This window comes from Hirundo rustica, chromosome 1, assembly GCF_015227805.2.
Source record: "Hirundo rustica isolate bHirRus1 chromosome 1, bHirRus1.pri.v3, whole genome shotgun sequence".
In the NCBI taxonomy this organism is placed as follows: domain Eukaryota; kingdom Metazoa; phylum Chordata; class Aves; order Passeriformes; family Hirundinidae; genus Hirundo; species Hirundo rustica.
In genome coordinates, this window is record NC_053450.1 from 140,606,539 (window position 1) to 140,623,438 (window position 16,900).

The 16,900-nt window shown below is 36.6% G+C and overlaps 1 protein-coding gene across 2 annotated transcripts in view; it reads right to left on the reverse strand.

The window, feature by feature from the left end:
* The window catches only part of MPP7 (MAGUK p55 scaffold protein 7), a 149,092-nt gene that overhangs the window by 86,972 nt on the left and 45,220 nt on the right, over positions 1 to 16,900 (reverse strand). For both annotated transcript variants that reach the window (XM_040064993.2, XM_058420749.1), the window contains one exon: positions 8,629 to 8,747. In XM_040064993.2, coding sequence (XP_039920927.1) covers positions 8,629 to 8,747 — 119 coding nt within the window. The remainder of the gene's footprint in view (positions 1 to 8,628; positions 8,748 to 16,900) is intronic.

Consider the following 16,900-nt stretch of genomic DNA (forward strand, 5'->3'; position numbering starts at 1 on the left):
TCTTCAAAAAGAAGAAAAAGAGTTAAAATAGAGAGAACTGAAAAGTGGTTCGTTTTGGTTAGTGTTAAGTGCTTAGGGCATCACAGAAGAACAAAAAACAAGATGAGTAAAACCCATGCTTGCATTCCTGTATTTCATACCAAGGAAAGACAGTGAATATGTCTGTAACATAGCAAATATTAGTGAACACTACAAATGAACTTCACGAGAACTAGCTGGAGAAGGGATACATCCAAGACTTCCAAAAAAAAGAAGGAAAGCTAATATAAGCAGTAACAAAACCTGCTGGTAGGAAACACTGGCAGGCATTTTTGCTGGATCTTAAAAGTACAATTTTTATTAAATCTTATTGTATCAGTTTCCATGCTTCAGAAAGATTTTATAACTATCACATCCCATCCTTCTTAACTCTTACAATGTTTTCACACTGCAGAGCTAGGTTTGGGTAGTTATGACTTTCTGTTCTTAAAAGGAAAACCATCCAAGACAGTAACAAAAAAAATTGTTTTAAACACTCCCTCACATGTTCTGCCACAGAACTTCTGGTCCAAGGAAAAAGAACACTGTAGAAAAACAGTTTAAAATTACATTATCCTTGGATGTCTTGGATTTATCAGACTATTACTGAGCAGCTTATGAGATCTTTCATTAGTCTCAGTATCATAGACAAAAAATGTATCACTTTGGTTAAGTAAATACTGCACAAGCTTTGTAAGACGAGAAAAATCTGGGTATGAGCATACATTTCAGTTCTAAAAGTTCTCTTTGAACTGCTGTACCAGTTTGGTCACCAGGCTGGTACACTGCCCCCTTGGTAACAATGAAATTACAAACTATTTATCTTAGAAGGATTGATTTTCTTATTTTATGTCCAGTACATTTTGGCTGGATTTCTGCTACTCTTTGGAGGTTTCCCAGCAGAAACTTTAAATCAATTACCACTGATCCAAAAAAAAAAGCCTCTGTCTGGACTTTAACCTAAACCAAAGTTTTTTTCACATTCCAAAGCACTGATTTATTCACAAGTTTCAAGTAATACTCAAAGACAAACACTTCACACCTCAATTTAATAAGCTTATCTGATTTATTTTTCATTTTAAAAGTTTGTTGGTATACCCACCTGTAGAGACTTCTGGTATCAACCTAATTTCTACAGCTTTTATGAGACTAAACTGTCAACAAGACAATTTGATCCTTTTGGGATCCGATCTTCAGTTTTTTATTATTATTTTTAACGAAGTGGGTTGATAGAGGAATTGATGACAGAAACAGGACTTCCTCATAAAAATCTAGATGAAAAGTTGCAAGTGCCTATTACTAAACAGATTAGCAGCTCTGATGTAGAAACTGAAAGATCCTAGATGCATCAAATGTCTAAACTCCTGACAAAGAATTTAACACTAGATATTCAGTTAAATTTCTACCAAAAAATACAAAATAAAAATATATGGGAAAAAAAGCAAAAAAATAAGAATTTACCTCAGGAGAACCTAACAGACTTGAAATAGAAGGACAAAATTATTATTTATGTCCACCAGCTGTCTACCTCCTAGTAAATGACACACAAGCTACAACTATAACAAATATTTTTAAGTGAAACATCACATAGGATCCATATTTCACAACTGCATTAGACCATCCACTTGGCCCTAACTTGCATTCTTCTACAAACAAAGCTACACCATCTAAAGCTATGCTTAAATAAATAGGAGGTGCATTTATTCACTTAATTGAAGGCAAAAATAAGCACAGGTATGTATGAGTGAACACACATGGAAAAACAACTTTGTCTTTACTTAGAGAAGAAATATGGAAGGTTGGGGGATTTAGCTATTATTTCAAAAGGAATCCCTTTTTATTTTGCTTATTTCTGCCCAGTTATTACCTGATGTACTGCATTTTTATACTACAAAAGCAGAAATAAGTTAAAGGGTTCAACACACAGAGTGACCAGAAAATACCTGAATCTCAACAAGAGAAGCAATCATTTGCTCAGTGCCTGGCTGCTAGTTACCTTTTTTCTTAATGTTTTCATGGAAACAACATCAGCCTGAATAAAGAACCTGTACTATTTTCTGTAAAACCTCAATTACCTTATTTTGATTAATCTGATCACTGTTCCCATGGAAATTAAGTTTAAAGGCAGCTGACTGCCTCCAGCTAAGAGTGATCTCTTTACTTACATATTTCAGTTGCTGGCAACTGAGCAAGTCTCAAAGAATCACTTTGGCTTCAAAAGTAACACTTTATGTGGCATTTCATGAGGAGTAACACCTCGCATTACACTTTCTTAAAATGTAATAATTTTGATGGCAGCAAAACTACTCATTGCTTCAGTGGTAATTACTCCAAATACAAATGCAAAGTATTGTCAGTCAACAAGAGGCTTTCTTATAGAGCATTATTTTCCTAATAATTTTCAGCTTTAGGTAAATATAAAGCATGTAGCAAGTTTGTATTTTGGTATATTAATTCAACCATTACCTACAAATACTTTGGATGAGATGAGTACTGAAATTCTAGAATTCCTCCATATATATTCTGTACATAAAACCCAAGCAGGAAGCTTCAAAAACTAATTAAAGATCAACCTTACTCTCCAGAAAGTGAGAAAAAGAATGGGAAAACGTCTTCAATTTCTTCCATGCAGCTTTAATACATCTTCACAGATTCAGTGTCCTAATACTGTCACATACACCCCACTACCTACTGCTAGGTAGCTCTTTAGAGCTGAAAACTGTATTATGTTTTACCAATAGGAATTAAGGCAAGACTGGACCAAACCTATTTCAACAAGAGACTTTCACTGAACAACAACATCCGTAAAAAAATTAAAATTTCCTCGGTCTCTGATGATTTGGATTTAAAGAATGACAAGTAAGTGTCACCTGTTATCTAATTCATCATTATTAATGACTTCAACTACAGTAAATTCCTCCTCCTCTTGCCAGAAACAGCAAAAGTTTCCACACCAGCACAACAGACCACATCTGTGCACTGTTTGGACAGTCCCCATTACAAGAGCCATCGCTTCTGCCGTGAGGAGGCATTGCTTGTTTTCTCTGACTGAAAGATGGCAGACTATAACATACAAAGCAACCCTGCTTGATTCTCCTTTGAAGTATGAAAAACAATTAAATTTCATTGGCCATGAATTGTTACTGGCTATTAACCACCTCCTCCACACTCACTTCCTTCTCCTGATGTCCAGGTGGTAAATCCTTACTCATACTGCCTTTTCCTCCATTTTTCCTATCTCCAAGGCAAATAGTACTTCAGACCTCCACATGAATTTAGAGAACTGCAGCCTATTCCCTTTACTGGGGAGGCACAGCTTTTAAAAATAAATATGGTTGAGAACCCACTCAGCAGTAAAGAACCTTAAGGACTTCAAGTATCAAAGCACTATTTTTCTGATTGAGCTATCAGTTTTCATGATTCTTCCCACTTCAAGATGGTCCATACATCTCTCCAACTCTCCAGTACCTTCCCTCCAAACCACAACCCTCTCAACTCTGTTAGATAAAATGAGGTTAGGTACAAAAACTCAGTCGCACTTTCTCTTTCAGTGCATTTTCCAGGTTTGCAGCTCTTGAGTAACGGAGCTCCTCTGAGCTCCTTCTAAGGTGGCCGGTTTTGTCGGTCCTGAAATCAGAAACCACTCTCACCATTGCCTTAACAGGTGCAAATATATTAGCCACCAAAATCCCCTCACAAACAAACCCTGCTCTCTTACTCTTCTATATGGTTAACAGAAAAAAAAGTCTTAAGGCATGCAGAAAATAGACAAAATGAACAATAAATTATGAAGACTGTATAAATATTACTTCTAGAGAAAGTATATATGAAGAACAAAGTAATGGGAAAATAAGTAAGTTTTGTATGTCCAGCAAAAAGTATTTCATTGTCAGTTTCAAACTTGAAGTGTAGAAGTAGTCTGCACTTTGACTGATGATGGAATAATCGACATATTCCATCATCAGCCTCCCATGCAAAAAGCCAACTCTATCTCAGTATGATCATCAACCTTCATTTTTTATCCTGTCGTGCTCAGGTCCTACACTATCTGCTACATTCTCCTCAGCCACCATCTATTTTTCAGGCACACTCAGAGATGTTCTTCCCAGCGTCTACGGATCATCCCCATCAAGAATTCAGAACAATACACACAGAACAATCAGTCATAACTCAAAACTGATATAATCAGAAGTCCATTTTCTCCACATTCTTATGGGAAGAAGATCCAGATCTTTGGATGCTTGAGCTTGTGCCTGGGCAGGAGCATGCACCATTTGGATGCAGGACATGGAAGGTGAATGCACATGATCCATGCAGCACACACCTGGATGCTGGCTGCAGAACAGCATCAAGGAAAGCTGCACCATGTGAGCTTTCACAGATGCCAAAATAACCTGCACAGCTCTTCCCACAGACAGTTCAGACTGAAGATTTAGTACATCATCTGCAGATAGCTGATTTTATCACTAATGATGTGTCAAATCAATCCCTTTTGCTTTGCCTTAGTCAACTTAGATTTTGTAAATACTATCTTTATTTTTCTTATTGCCAAAAATGGAACGACTGAAACCACCTACACTTACATATTGAAAAATATGAGTATTCACGCTGAAAATTTCCAATGCTTCTATCCCATGATGACTGTAAAATTTGGGCTATGTAATCATGTAATTCAATTTACATGCCAAAGAAATTTCACCAGTACGTACCTGACTAGTTTATTTTTGATATGCTTTTAGCAATTTACATGGTCAAACTCTAGCACATAAAAAATATACTTACTTAGAACTTCAAGTCAAATCATATCCAGGTGAAACTAAGAAAATGAGCATAAATTAAGGGTTTGCAGGGCTAGCTACCAAAATACTATGCAGTTACAACAAATCAGACTTGATTCACCAAATATTCCTTACTTTTGAGGGAGTTTTTTTTTTCCTAGTGCAACATATAGCTTTTTGCATGTACAAACTCTTCCCTATCAAGCCAAAGTGCAACACCACTTGCTGTGGCTTCTTTTTAATAATGGAAAGTACAGTACCTAGTTTGCCAACAACAAACTGCAATTGGTTATGAAATACTTCGGTAGCTATGCAACAGAAAAGTTTACTCAATTCTTGAGCATTACATCCACAACCAGAAATGTTTAAGGCAACAGTGTGAGTGGAAGCCTCATCCTGGAGCTAAACAGACAAACAGTAAAACGTGTCTGGTGCACTAACAGCAAGCAAACGCACATGGAAATTCTTGCCGCTCCTCTAAAAATAATCCCAGAAGCAGTTAGAGCACATCTTTATTTATCCTCTCTAAAAAATATCCATGCTGAGCACGTGTGCTATTTCAGGTATCAGCTATATCAACACTTGTAATTACCCTGAAGGATCTTCTCCTCATGTTTCTATTCTATAAAACTCCACAGAATTAATGGGATCTCTGCTATATAAAAAGGAATGAGATAGCTGAAGATTTCTGGTAAAATTTGAGAGTCATGTAAGAAGACAAGGAAGCAGCAAATTGAGGAAAGCAGATTTGAACACTATCCAGAACCAGTTTTCCCTTCCAAACTATCTACAAGAGTTGTGGGTTCCCTCTTCTTTTTTTTTACTTTGTAAAATAAAATCTAATCAACAGATTCCTCTGTGAAGGAAAGGGACAGCAAGAACAGTTGCATCAGTGTTTGCTGGTTTTACTAACTACAATAGGAATGTACTGTAGGGAACGATCCAGTATTTGCAGGGGAATGGATCGGATGATCTAATACAACTTTTCCATTTCTGACTTCTTAGAACAGCTTAGGCTCATCCAAGTTCTCAAAGAGATTTGTGTCCAACAATACTGAATGAAGAGAACTCCAAAACAAGGTTTGCAGCTTTTTGTTTTTGTTCTTTTTTTCTTTTCAATATTAAGAGAGCCAGAATAGCAAACCATATGCTATAGTATACAACCATGAAGAAAAAGCTATGACAATAAAATACCCATAAAACTTTAGAATATCTGTAGAAAAAGCAGAAAGTTCCTTTTGTACTTAATTATTTCAATAATTTTGGAACATTTTATCCATTTCATAACTTAGGAAAAAAGCTATTTTGTAATATCTTAAACTATTAAGCAGCAACGTAAGAAGATCAGTGTAGAACTTTTTATTAAGCAATGTGTTAAAATAGAGAAATATCAGTGCTAATTGGTAATATACCAATGCTCATTTTCTTCCTACACTAACACATACCAGGATCGCAACATCTTTGGCTCAAAGCTAGTGCACATTTTTTCCTTTCTTTTCCTTTTTTTTTATTTCAAAATATGTGTCATCATTCTCTGTCTGTGGAATTAAAAACATTTGCCTTTGCAAGTACAGTTGACTTTACGAAGTTACTGCTAGGAAAAACAGTCTTTCACGTAAGACACCAGAACTCAGAAAGAAATATTTTGCACTCCTGAAGTCTTGTAACAGGGAAAAATTACAGCAGATGGGGCTTGCTCTTCTGTTCTTACAGGTCTCTTCCAACAAGGCTAGGGACAGTCTTCTCTGAAACTTGAGAGGATACTGAACAATCCATCTAAAAACGCATTAAAGGTCAAACAAATACCATGAGTTAAGCCCATCTTGAGGCAGGTATATGAACTAGATAACATTTTGAAAGCTCTTCATACCCTATTTTATATACCAGATCTCCACAGAAATCAAAGGTGAGGTTTGATAGCCTGTGACATGCACTGGGTCAGACCAGATGCTCTTAATAGTCTCAATTCTTGTAATTAAAAAACTTTGTGTCTCAAATGAAATTAATATATTATATTAAAGAAGGGCAACTAATGAACACCAAAGATGTAGTTTCAAGATTTCAAGTATGAGATCTAGTTTAAGACAGTGTGAGACTTAAGAGGACATTAAAAGAAGCATCAATAGGGTCAAAGTTACATGTATATTTAATACTTGTACCTACACAGCACAAGATAAATAATGAAGATGGTTAGAATATTTCAGTACCTTCTTGTTTTAATTGCAATAAAGTGACTATTCACTGATCTCCTTTCTCATCTTTCTTTTCTGTTAGTCAGAGAGCCCAATCCACTCTGCAGTAACAAACAACATGGTAACCAGGGCATGCAACCAGAAAAGCCACTAGGAAAGCCAACTGCTCCAAACTGGGAGCATACTCAAGTGAGTAAACCAGTTAACTGCGGTCTTCTTCTGGAATCAGGGGCAAAAGGCAGTAAGTAAAGGAGTTTGAAAAGGTTTAGGTTTTGCCTCGATAAAAAATGAGAGTGAATGTTGAAGTGTCAATGTTTCACAGATCCACACTCATTTTCTAGCCAACCTTCTTTAATTCCCAAACCAGAAAGAAAACTAATTTAGCAGCTGACCTAACATTTTGCTTAGATGCACACCACTGTCAGCCTACATCAGAAAGATGACTGGTATTCCTCTTACAGTGATCCTCTGAGCCACCTGCACAGACAGCTGCAGCAAAGCCACAAGGAGTCTGGGAATCACGGCACCTCGGAAACGTTGATTAAATTCTTTAGGCAAGCAAGTATTGCCAAGCACTGTTCTACTGTTTGTTGTTTTTGCATATAAAATGCCACAGAGCATTTATGTTTACTTTTATATGTAAATTCTCAGATATTTTGAAGAGTATTACCAAGCACTTGACCAGTATCAACATTATTACATCTTTTTCCAGAATAAAATAGCTGGAAAAAATGAGAAAATGTGATTCTTTCAAACCTACTTAGAAATAATCCCGGTTTTAAGCTTCCTCTAGATCAGTAATTGACAAGGGTAACAAATTCTGCACAAGTCTGGATATATTAATGGCATGGGTTACTACCATCTACTGACTCATTTCAGACCTCAGAATTTCCTTCCAGCTTGATTTAGTTCTGTACTGGGGACTGAAGACATACTTACCATTTTGTAGGAGTGGAATATTTTTAACCAGCTGATTGGTCCCATTTTTCAGCTCTACACAATTTTAAGATTATTGGGATAGCTCTGTGTACTCCCATGGCATGCTTTGATTTCTTGTTGCTGATCATTTTTCTAGCATAATATTTTACTCAAGTACTCGTCCAACTTATTTTAGGCTGTACTTTAGTCCAGCATATTTATGAGCAAAACACAATATTAAATGGAGACAAGCCAATAAAAGAAACAGCTTACTAGAATTTCAGTTGACTTTGTTAAAGGAAATTATTTTAAATTAATGTGGCTACTGAACTCTTGCCATACTTGACCTCAGAAAATATATTCCTTCTAATTTTTGCTGTGAACGTTTATTTATTTAAGCTAAACTCCAGGTCTTGAATGTTGACCATAAAGAAGTGTCAGATTTCCTGCTACTATTTCGTACTCTTTTTTTCTAAACAAGGGCAAACAACACATGTTTGTTGCATTAGCATTAAACTGCCAAAACATCACTCTTAAATGAAATCATCTATGTATTTTTGGTAAAATCTTATTTAACAACTTCCACTCTGCCAGAAACAGAGTTAAAACAAGGCTGTTTTGTTTTCACTGAGCAACAGTTTGGTCACTGGTTTACTAGATGGCGCTCAAAACATTTTTCCATATGCTCTTCTCAAAGAGAATCTGACTTAAATGTGGTTTACCTTCACCAGTGAATGAAGGCTTTTTTCACCAAACATATCCCAGAGGAAGGTCAGGTCTTCCTGGCTGTCCACATGTGGCTGCAGCTGGGCTGGCAATGCAGCCAGCAGCTCGTACAGACCTATAAAATGAAAATAAAACACAAAGTGTAATCTAGGGTGATCTCATTAATTTCACTTAACAGTTCTGTGTAATTGGCTGCCTGGAGCACGTCATTTTAACTGAAGAGGGAGTCTGGAGTATCCAGTACAACATTAACTTGTACCACCAAAAGGAACATTTAGAAAAAATTACTAAGAAACAAGTATTAGCAGTGTACTTTTTACCTTGTCACAGTTGTCAAGCTTCTACATCCATATATATTTATACAAGGCTATGCAGAAAATTCATAAAAGTTTTGAGAAAAGGACAAACTCAGAAAAAAACCATACATTCCTTTGCTTAATCGTTATTCCATTTCCCTTGATGTTAGCCAAAGAGTGAAATGAGTCATGAATAGGAAAAACTTCCTTAAAAGAACAGAAACTGGATAGGGTGGTCCATTAAAAAAAGGTTCGTGGTTTTTCTAAATATTTCTTGCTAATATATTGCTTAATATTTTTTCAATCCTGTGTTCAGCAAGGATCCACAGCAATACAAAAGCACCTTCTCTGTTTTGCAGGATTAAACTTTTAAAAACAAAACCAACACAGTTTTCCCAGACACACATGCACACAGAAATATTTCAGTAACATTTTTAACTTGCAGGTATTTGAGATTCTCTCTAGGGCTAAAGCAATTGCTGTTCTCAGTTATTTGTGGCACACCTCAGCAGCGGTCTCCGAGGGGCAGACAGTAGCACACTGTTCCACAGTAGCGTACAGCATAAAATATCCATCGTGCACACAGGCCATCAAAGTGCTGTCCAAGAAATGTAGCAACAGCGTTTGCAGCAGTCCTCCTCAGGGAGGTAACCTGGCATGAGTTGATATCAATTCATAGCACATGTTTAATTTTCCAGTGGGATTACTTGGGGTAAAAAGGACAAAATGCCTTTTTCTCCTGTCTGCTGTCTACAAAAACACCAATAGTCTCCTGGGATCCAAGATACACGGTCCTGTTATTATTTTTAGTCTGAGTAAGTGCTGCTGTTCATCACAAGAACAGATTTACAACATATTCTACTGGTAAAAGAACATTGCTGTAAATTACAGGTTACCTATTGTTATTATGCTTATCTCCCTAAAACTTATGATTTAGAATGTTTATTAATAAGCATAATTTCACATTTTCAGGCAGTACATATCGCTTTTAACATTACATACAGCACCTCTGCCTTCTTATTATTTACATTTTCATCTTTTTACTGCCTCTCAGTAAAATATTCTGGGGGAAAAAAGTTCTTTCCAGATGCATTCGTTTTGTGCTCCAAGTGTTTTTTGATGGTTCACATCAACATTTCTCTCAGAATCCTGTTTTTATCTAAATCTGCTCTTGTTTCTGCTTCAGAAATACTGCAAAAAGAAGACACAACTCAAACCACTATAATTTTGCAGATAGAAAAAAAGACCACCAAGCTTTGCCTCGAAAAATGTAATCATTGACTGAGCTGACAGCCAGCGAAAAGAGCCCGAGCAGGACTTGTGGCTCCAACTTCCCAGATTATTAGAACTTCAGAACTTAGAAAAAATGGTTGGTTTATGACATAATTTATGAAAATAGTTTAATTTAGAAAATTAAAACATTTCTTTTTTCAGTTTAGAAAATTTCAGAAATTCTTTACACAGCCACTTTTGTTACTGTAAATATATTTACCTCAAAATAACCTGAAGGCTGTCAGAAAATGGAATAGAAATTTTCAATGTAAGCTTGCACTGTGGCATCACTGCTTAGCAACAATTCCTGTGTGTCATTCAGAAGAAAGAAAACAGTAACTTCAGCCACTTCTTCAAATAAAAGGCATGTAACGGAGTAAGCTTTCTTTTCCTTGATCCATCAGATCTGTTTAAATTCCACATGTAATCAACTATAAAACTATTTTCTCCTTGTAACTTGCTCCTCAATGCTTTGATAATCAAATCCCTAGTGAAAAATAAAATAAAAGTTTGTATTTCCTGATGGATTAACTATTAGTGACACAGGGGGAGACTGAATCTGCCCATAATGAGACTTTGTTTTTAAACACAAAACTCCCAGAGAAAACCCCCACCTGCCAGCACTCCAGGAGTGCTGAACCCTGCAGGTGCTTACACATAGGAAGGTTTCATACCCAGCTCAAAAGTTTTTGTGATCTTTACTTATTTATATAGCCCTGAATTGCCCCTTCCAGGGAAACGGGTGTCCATGTTCCGAGTGCACTACTCCAGCTTCAACAGCAATGCACCCAGTCTGTGCAACTCCCCTGGGGAAGTAGAGACAATAAGACAGGTGCTGACTGATTTTAGCCATGCTTCTAGCTCTTCCCTGCTCTGGCTCTAGAATCCAGTGTTTATAGCTTTCAGCAAGAAGAAAATGAGAATCCGGCCCTTCTCCGCAGCAGCGGAAACTGAGGAATGTGCCATGCAGCGTGCTGGAGAACACCACGCTCTAGCTCTTAAGACTTCTCCTGAAACTGAACACTATGTAGCCAGTAATTTAAAAAACAACTACATCAAGGAGCCAGGTAAAAATCAGGCAGAAAGAGGACTTAGTGTATTAACCTGGGGAGAACAGAAGACAAAGATCTAGAACATGTTTAAGTTAAATTTGTGTGACTACAGATCACCTGATTCAGCTCCAGAAGGTAATGGCAGAAGGTGGTAGCAGCTGTAAAGGTTTAACTGTTCTCTTGTTCCCTCTTGTTCCATCTGTGTTGTGTGGTACTACAGAATCAAAAATTTTCAGATGGACATTCTGATTTTTATATATTAAGAAATAAATTATGTGGATCTTCTCCACACACCTCCAAGTAAAACATGATTTCTACTTGTGTCTAAATTACATGAAATGCGTTGATGTTATTACTGCACTGTGAAGAAACAGTGAAAATCGTGGCTGGCATGCGACTTTACCAGCACATGGCATATTAAAGAAAGTGCTTTTGTGATACGGACAGGGACACAATAATTTGTCAAGCTGTAAACTGGTAGAGAAGTTGACACCACCATACTGGCAGCTACACACTGGCCTAATTTTACTTACCGAATCTGAACAATTGTCACGTGCATCTTTCCTACACTTAAAGGGCAGTAGCTCAAATTCCTGCAGCCCTGTAAGATCTCACTGTACAGAGATGCTGCCATGCAGCAATAGAAGTAATCTGAATTTCATGGTAGAGTGCTTCAGATCAATTCAAACCGCCTGCCAAACTATCTCAAGTGGTTCTAGAAGTCAGAGCCAAAGGCCATGGAAAAAAGCACAAGTTTAACAAAGGTTTAAGTACTGCCAGGCTGTTTAAATCAGATTTTTTTAATTGTTCCAGTAGCAACTATGTAGTCTGGGGATGCCACACTGAACATTTTGGATTATTTCTAAAACCCAAAATTAACTTTCCAAAAGCTCATAGTGATGCCCCCTAAAATACAGATTGTTTGGCAAATTATAAACACATATTCATCGCGTAAGCCCCGGAGTGAGATGTATCAGCACCTCCAAGCTGAATGCTACCAGTGCCTGCCAGACCTTGATTGTACTCTAGGTCTCAATTTTGACGTTTCCCTTGAAGTCTCACCTTCTCAAGTCATATGGCATGCATGGACCTCACTTTTTTTGAAAGCCTCCCACAAGGTAAATAAACATGACCAAGAGCTTTTAAAAAAATGTACCTAGAAGTTGTTTTTTTAAAAAAAAAAAAAAAAAAAAAAAAAAAAAAAAAAAAGCCAAGAAAAAAAAACACTGTCATTTTTAATGCCTCAAGTTAGCACCGCTGTGTGGAGTGTCTTGCAACAAACAAACAAAATTAATTTGCTTTTATTACACACTGATACACTGTTGCTATTCTACTTAGGTTCTTGATTTTTTTTTTTTAGCCTCGTTTGCCTAAGTTTAACCAGCATTTATACTCAAAAGGAAACATGCACCCATTGGAATTTACTAGAATCAAAATACTCTGGGAGTCAAAATTCAGTAATGTAAACATGACTTACACAAGAAAACCTAAATTATTTTGATTTTTAAAAGTAGATAATTTATTCCCAGAAGACCTGAGCATATATTAAAAAAAACTAACAATGTGATTAAACTGGAGATGCAATTTTAAGAGGGGAAGTAAGTCTAGTCATTCCTACCGCTCAGGGGGGGAGGAACCCAAAGACCCATCACAATGTAATCACACCTAAAAAGATAAAAGATAAATTTCAACTCGTTTTTTTAACACAGTTAAGCAGTTACTGTCTTCAGAGCACCTTCAACCTTTTCTAAACTTAATACAATTTCATTTTCTTTGATCTGAAGACCAAAATGCAGAATAACGCTAATTCCAATTTATAAACGTGTACAGTAGATTTGCACATACAATCGGATTTAAGAGTTAGAAGGAATGGAAACCTTTTAAATCAGAAACAACAGGACATAAAAGATTTTTCCAGTTTTAGAAAATTGCTTCCTTTGTAGTGTTACATTCTACAGAAGACTGCTTGTTCCTAGGAGGAGAATAAATGGCTAAGCAATTGATGAAACTGTTCCCGTACTGAACCACTCACACTGCAGATTCCAGATGCTCTACATTCTTGACATCAGAATGGAAAAATTTACTGTTAGTCTAGAGAAATTTAATATCACCATTCTTGTCATATCCTTCATAGCTTCATTATTAGGACAAGTCTGTGGAAGCTATAAACTAGTGCTAAATGATAAAAAATATGGTCTCTGTGTTCCATCACTCCTGCATATTACAAGAAAACACCAGCTTTGTTTTGGTTAGCGTAAAGAAAGAAATGGAAACATGGATATACCTTTGTTTTCATATGCTAATTAATTTCCTGAATTAGCATTCTGAACAATGATGCCAGGCTTCGAATCTAGAATTTTTACAGCAATCGAGGGATAATAAACACTAAAGAACATATATCTAAAGGCCCAGAACAACACCGTAAAAATTTATTGTATTAATAAAATGGGACAAACCAACCTTTAAATTTTCCACTTTGTCAAAGGTAAAATAATCAGCACCATTTGCTGCCATTTATAACAAGCTAACATTTTTTCACATTTGAATTGTACTTTACAGTTCTACAAAGGCTCAGACATTTGCCTTAACACAAATGCAAACAGCATTGCAGCAGAAGCACTCATTCTGACATCCTTGCTGTTGAATAACAAAATCAGTCACTAACACCACATACTGAAAATTATTTCATTCTGAAATTTGAGATTAGTATTTATACACAGGTTCAAATAAAAACATATGGAGTATTTCTGCATATTAGAATGGACACACTGCACTGTCCTATCAGACTCCAGCTGTAAAAAGACAACTGTGTGCTCAAATTAATCTGTTACAAATAATTCTTTTTTTATGCTCTCTTAAGTAATTCCACTAAATATATGGGCTTGCTGACACTACAAAAAATTAGAGTAACAATTCTTCTCTGCCAAGCCAGGTGGATTAACTCATTTCAGTAAGCACCTTTTTTAGATTTTGCAGTTTAGTGTTTCTACAAAAAAAAAAAGCAGCATTTCTAAGTAGAGAATACGGAGTAACTACATAATCCTGACACACAAGTGATCGGCATCTTGGGAAAAATATATGATTTGTTTTACTTGCTAATTCACAAAAAAAAGTAAAACGCTGAAATCCTTACAGATGGCAGAGCAATAGAAATATCAATGTTGTGTATTTTTTCTAATGACTAAGAAAGAATTTTGCTGTAAGTGTCCTCAAAGAACAAGACTGCATATTCATAAGAGCAATATTTTAACTTAAAAGTTGTACCTAATTTTTATTCCTCCAAGCTACAGTAAATTTGTTAGCCCACCTTAAAACAATGTTATGACAGAAAATGTTGAATGAGTAATCATTTAAACCCATCACTTTTAAAAATATTATTTCCTTCAAAATGGAAAAGTCTTTAGTTCTGGAACTTGGCTCCCGGAGCTAAAGAATACGCAGTTGTTTGAAACAGTTATTGGTCTTTTAGGATTTGTCTCAACATGTGTATTTCAGATTTAACATACCACATACTGTTAACGGTCTGATGTGAGTTAGAGTTGATCTCTATTTGCAACCATACAGGGCAAGACTTACTACAAAGTACCTGCTTGTGTGGCTCATCGAAGCTGTTTGAAAATAGAACCCGGTCAAAAACATAGTTACTAGACACTGTGTCAACATGGAGGTTTTCAAAGTTCATAAAATGTACTTTTATGAGTATTCAGAAGTCCACCTATTATCTGCAAAAATAACACATACATAGAACTGATTTAAAGTGACCCATCAAGGACAAATTAACAAGCACTTTGTAGAAAACACACACAAAAACTTGATATTCTTAAAAAAAAATTTAAAAAAAATCCTGCCTCTTCCAATGAAGCCTGCATAGCATGGTGCCTTGAATAACCTTGACTAATTGACTGGTGCTTTCCAAAGACATCAGCTTGGCAAGTCTTTAGTATTTCTATCTAGATCTTCATCAGTCCTAGAGGAGGCAATAGCAAGTACCTGGCAGGCAGTCAGGAATGAATTCATTCCAGCATTAGGAAGGCACCAGGCACACTGGCCATACTTTAACCCTCTAGTCACAGTTTACAAGGTTATAAGAGACTTGGCACTGGGGAGAGGCAGCAAGGACTACTAAACATGACATTTTACATCTGCAAAAGGAAGGCACAGTATCTCATTAAGAGCCTGAATAAAGACTTCTAACAATAGAAATCAACACTATTTTCAAAACAGTTAGGTCTAAAAATAATGGAAACACTGATTACCATGTATTTCAACCTCTCATGGCCAAGATACATGCTAATCTCATATAGGATATCTCTGTCATGAGAACAGAAGAAAAAGTCCTACAATTCTAGACAGCACTGATGCCTGAAATCAAGTCAGTATATTATTTCAGTGTTATGATTCACTGTAGGACCTAGCTTAGGAATTAACACTCAAAACAAGTTATGCCATTACACAATCACTCATACACATGCAGCCCCATACAGCTGATACAAACGTTTATAGAAGAATATAGGAATACACAGAAATTTAAAGAGTCAAGTATATGGACAGACTGAGAAAGTTGGGACTGTTCAGCCTGGAGGAGTACACATAAAGACCTCCAGCAAACTTCCAATATCTGAAGGAAGCCTACAAGGAAGGTTGGAGAGGAACTCCTAGTCAGGAACTGTACTGATAGGACAAGGAGTAATGGCTCAAACTGAAAGAGGGGAAATTTAGGTTAGTATTTGGAAGGAATTCTTTGTGGTGAGGCACTGGAACAGGCTGTTCCCAGAAGCTGGGGCTGTCCCATCCCTGGCAACGTTCAAGGCCAGATTGGATGGGGCTCGGAGCAACCTGGTTTAGCAAAAGACGTCCCTGCTCACAGCAGGGGGTTTGAAATTAGATGACCTTTAAGGTCCCTTTCAGCCCTAACCATTCCACAATCCTACATCATCACCGTATTTTGCAAGTAAATTTAGGAAAGTAAACTATTTGAAATAATTAAATTATTTCATCGTTTATCTGTATGACTAATATGTTGCTTTGAGGTGTTCTTTACGTGTGTTGGGTTTCTTCAAAAATGAAATGTGTTATTTAAAAAAAATCAATTTTGTCCCCTGTATTTCACAACAGGCAACTAACAGCTGGCAGGGAAGCTTCTTATTACCTCTTAATAGTAATAAACTGCCTTCTAATTAACAGGTTTAGGGTTTTTAAATCAGCCGGGATTTGATGTGATACTGGGCTGAGAAGCCACAGAACCTTCCATCTGACACTAAATGCACACAGTATGTAGGCTCTGCTAGCTACCTGGGAGGCTGGCACAGATACACTTGAGGGGGACAGCCTGGCAGTCTGCTCTCAGCAAAGGACACCTGGCACCACTAGAACTGTCAACCACTTGTGTAACTACAACTTTCAGTCCACCAAACAGAGCCATATATAATAGAGTCTCTGCTAAGAAACAGTACAGGCTATCATACTTTCAGATTTACTATAAAACTACACACTGCTCACAAAAAAAGAAAAGGGGGTGGTAAAATTGTTTTAGCTGCCAGACAATTTGAATTTAAGTGTGTCCAAAAACTGTAACAGTTTACCAGCAATAAATATACTTACACACACTTTCTGATTCCACACTACTGAATCAGTCTAACATAATACAT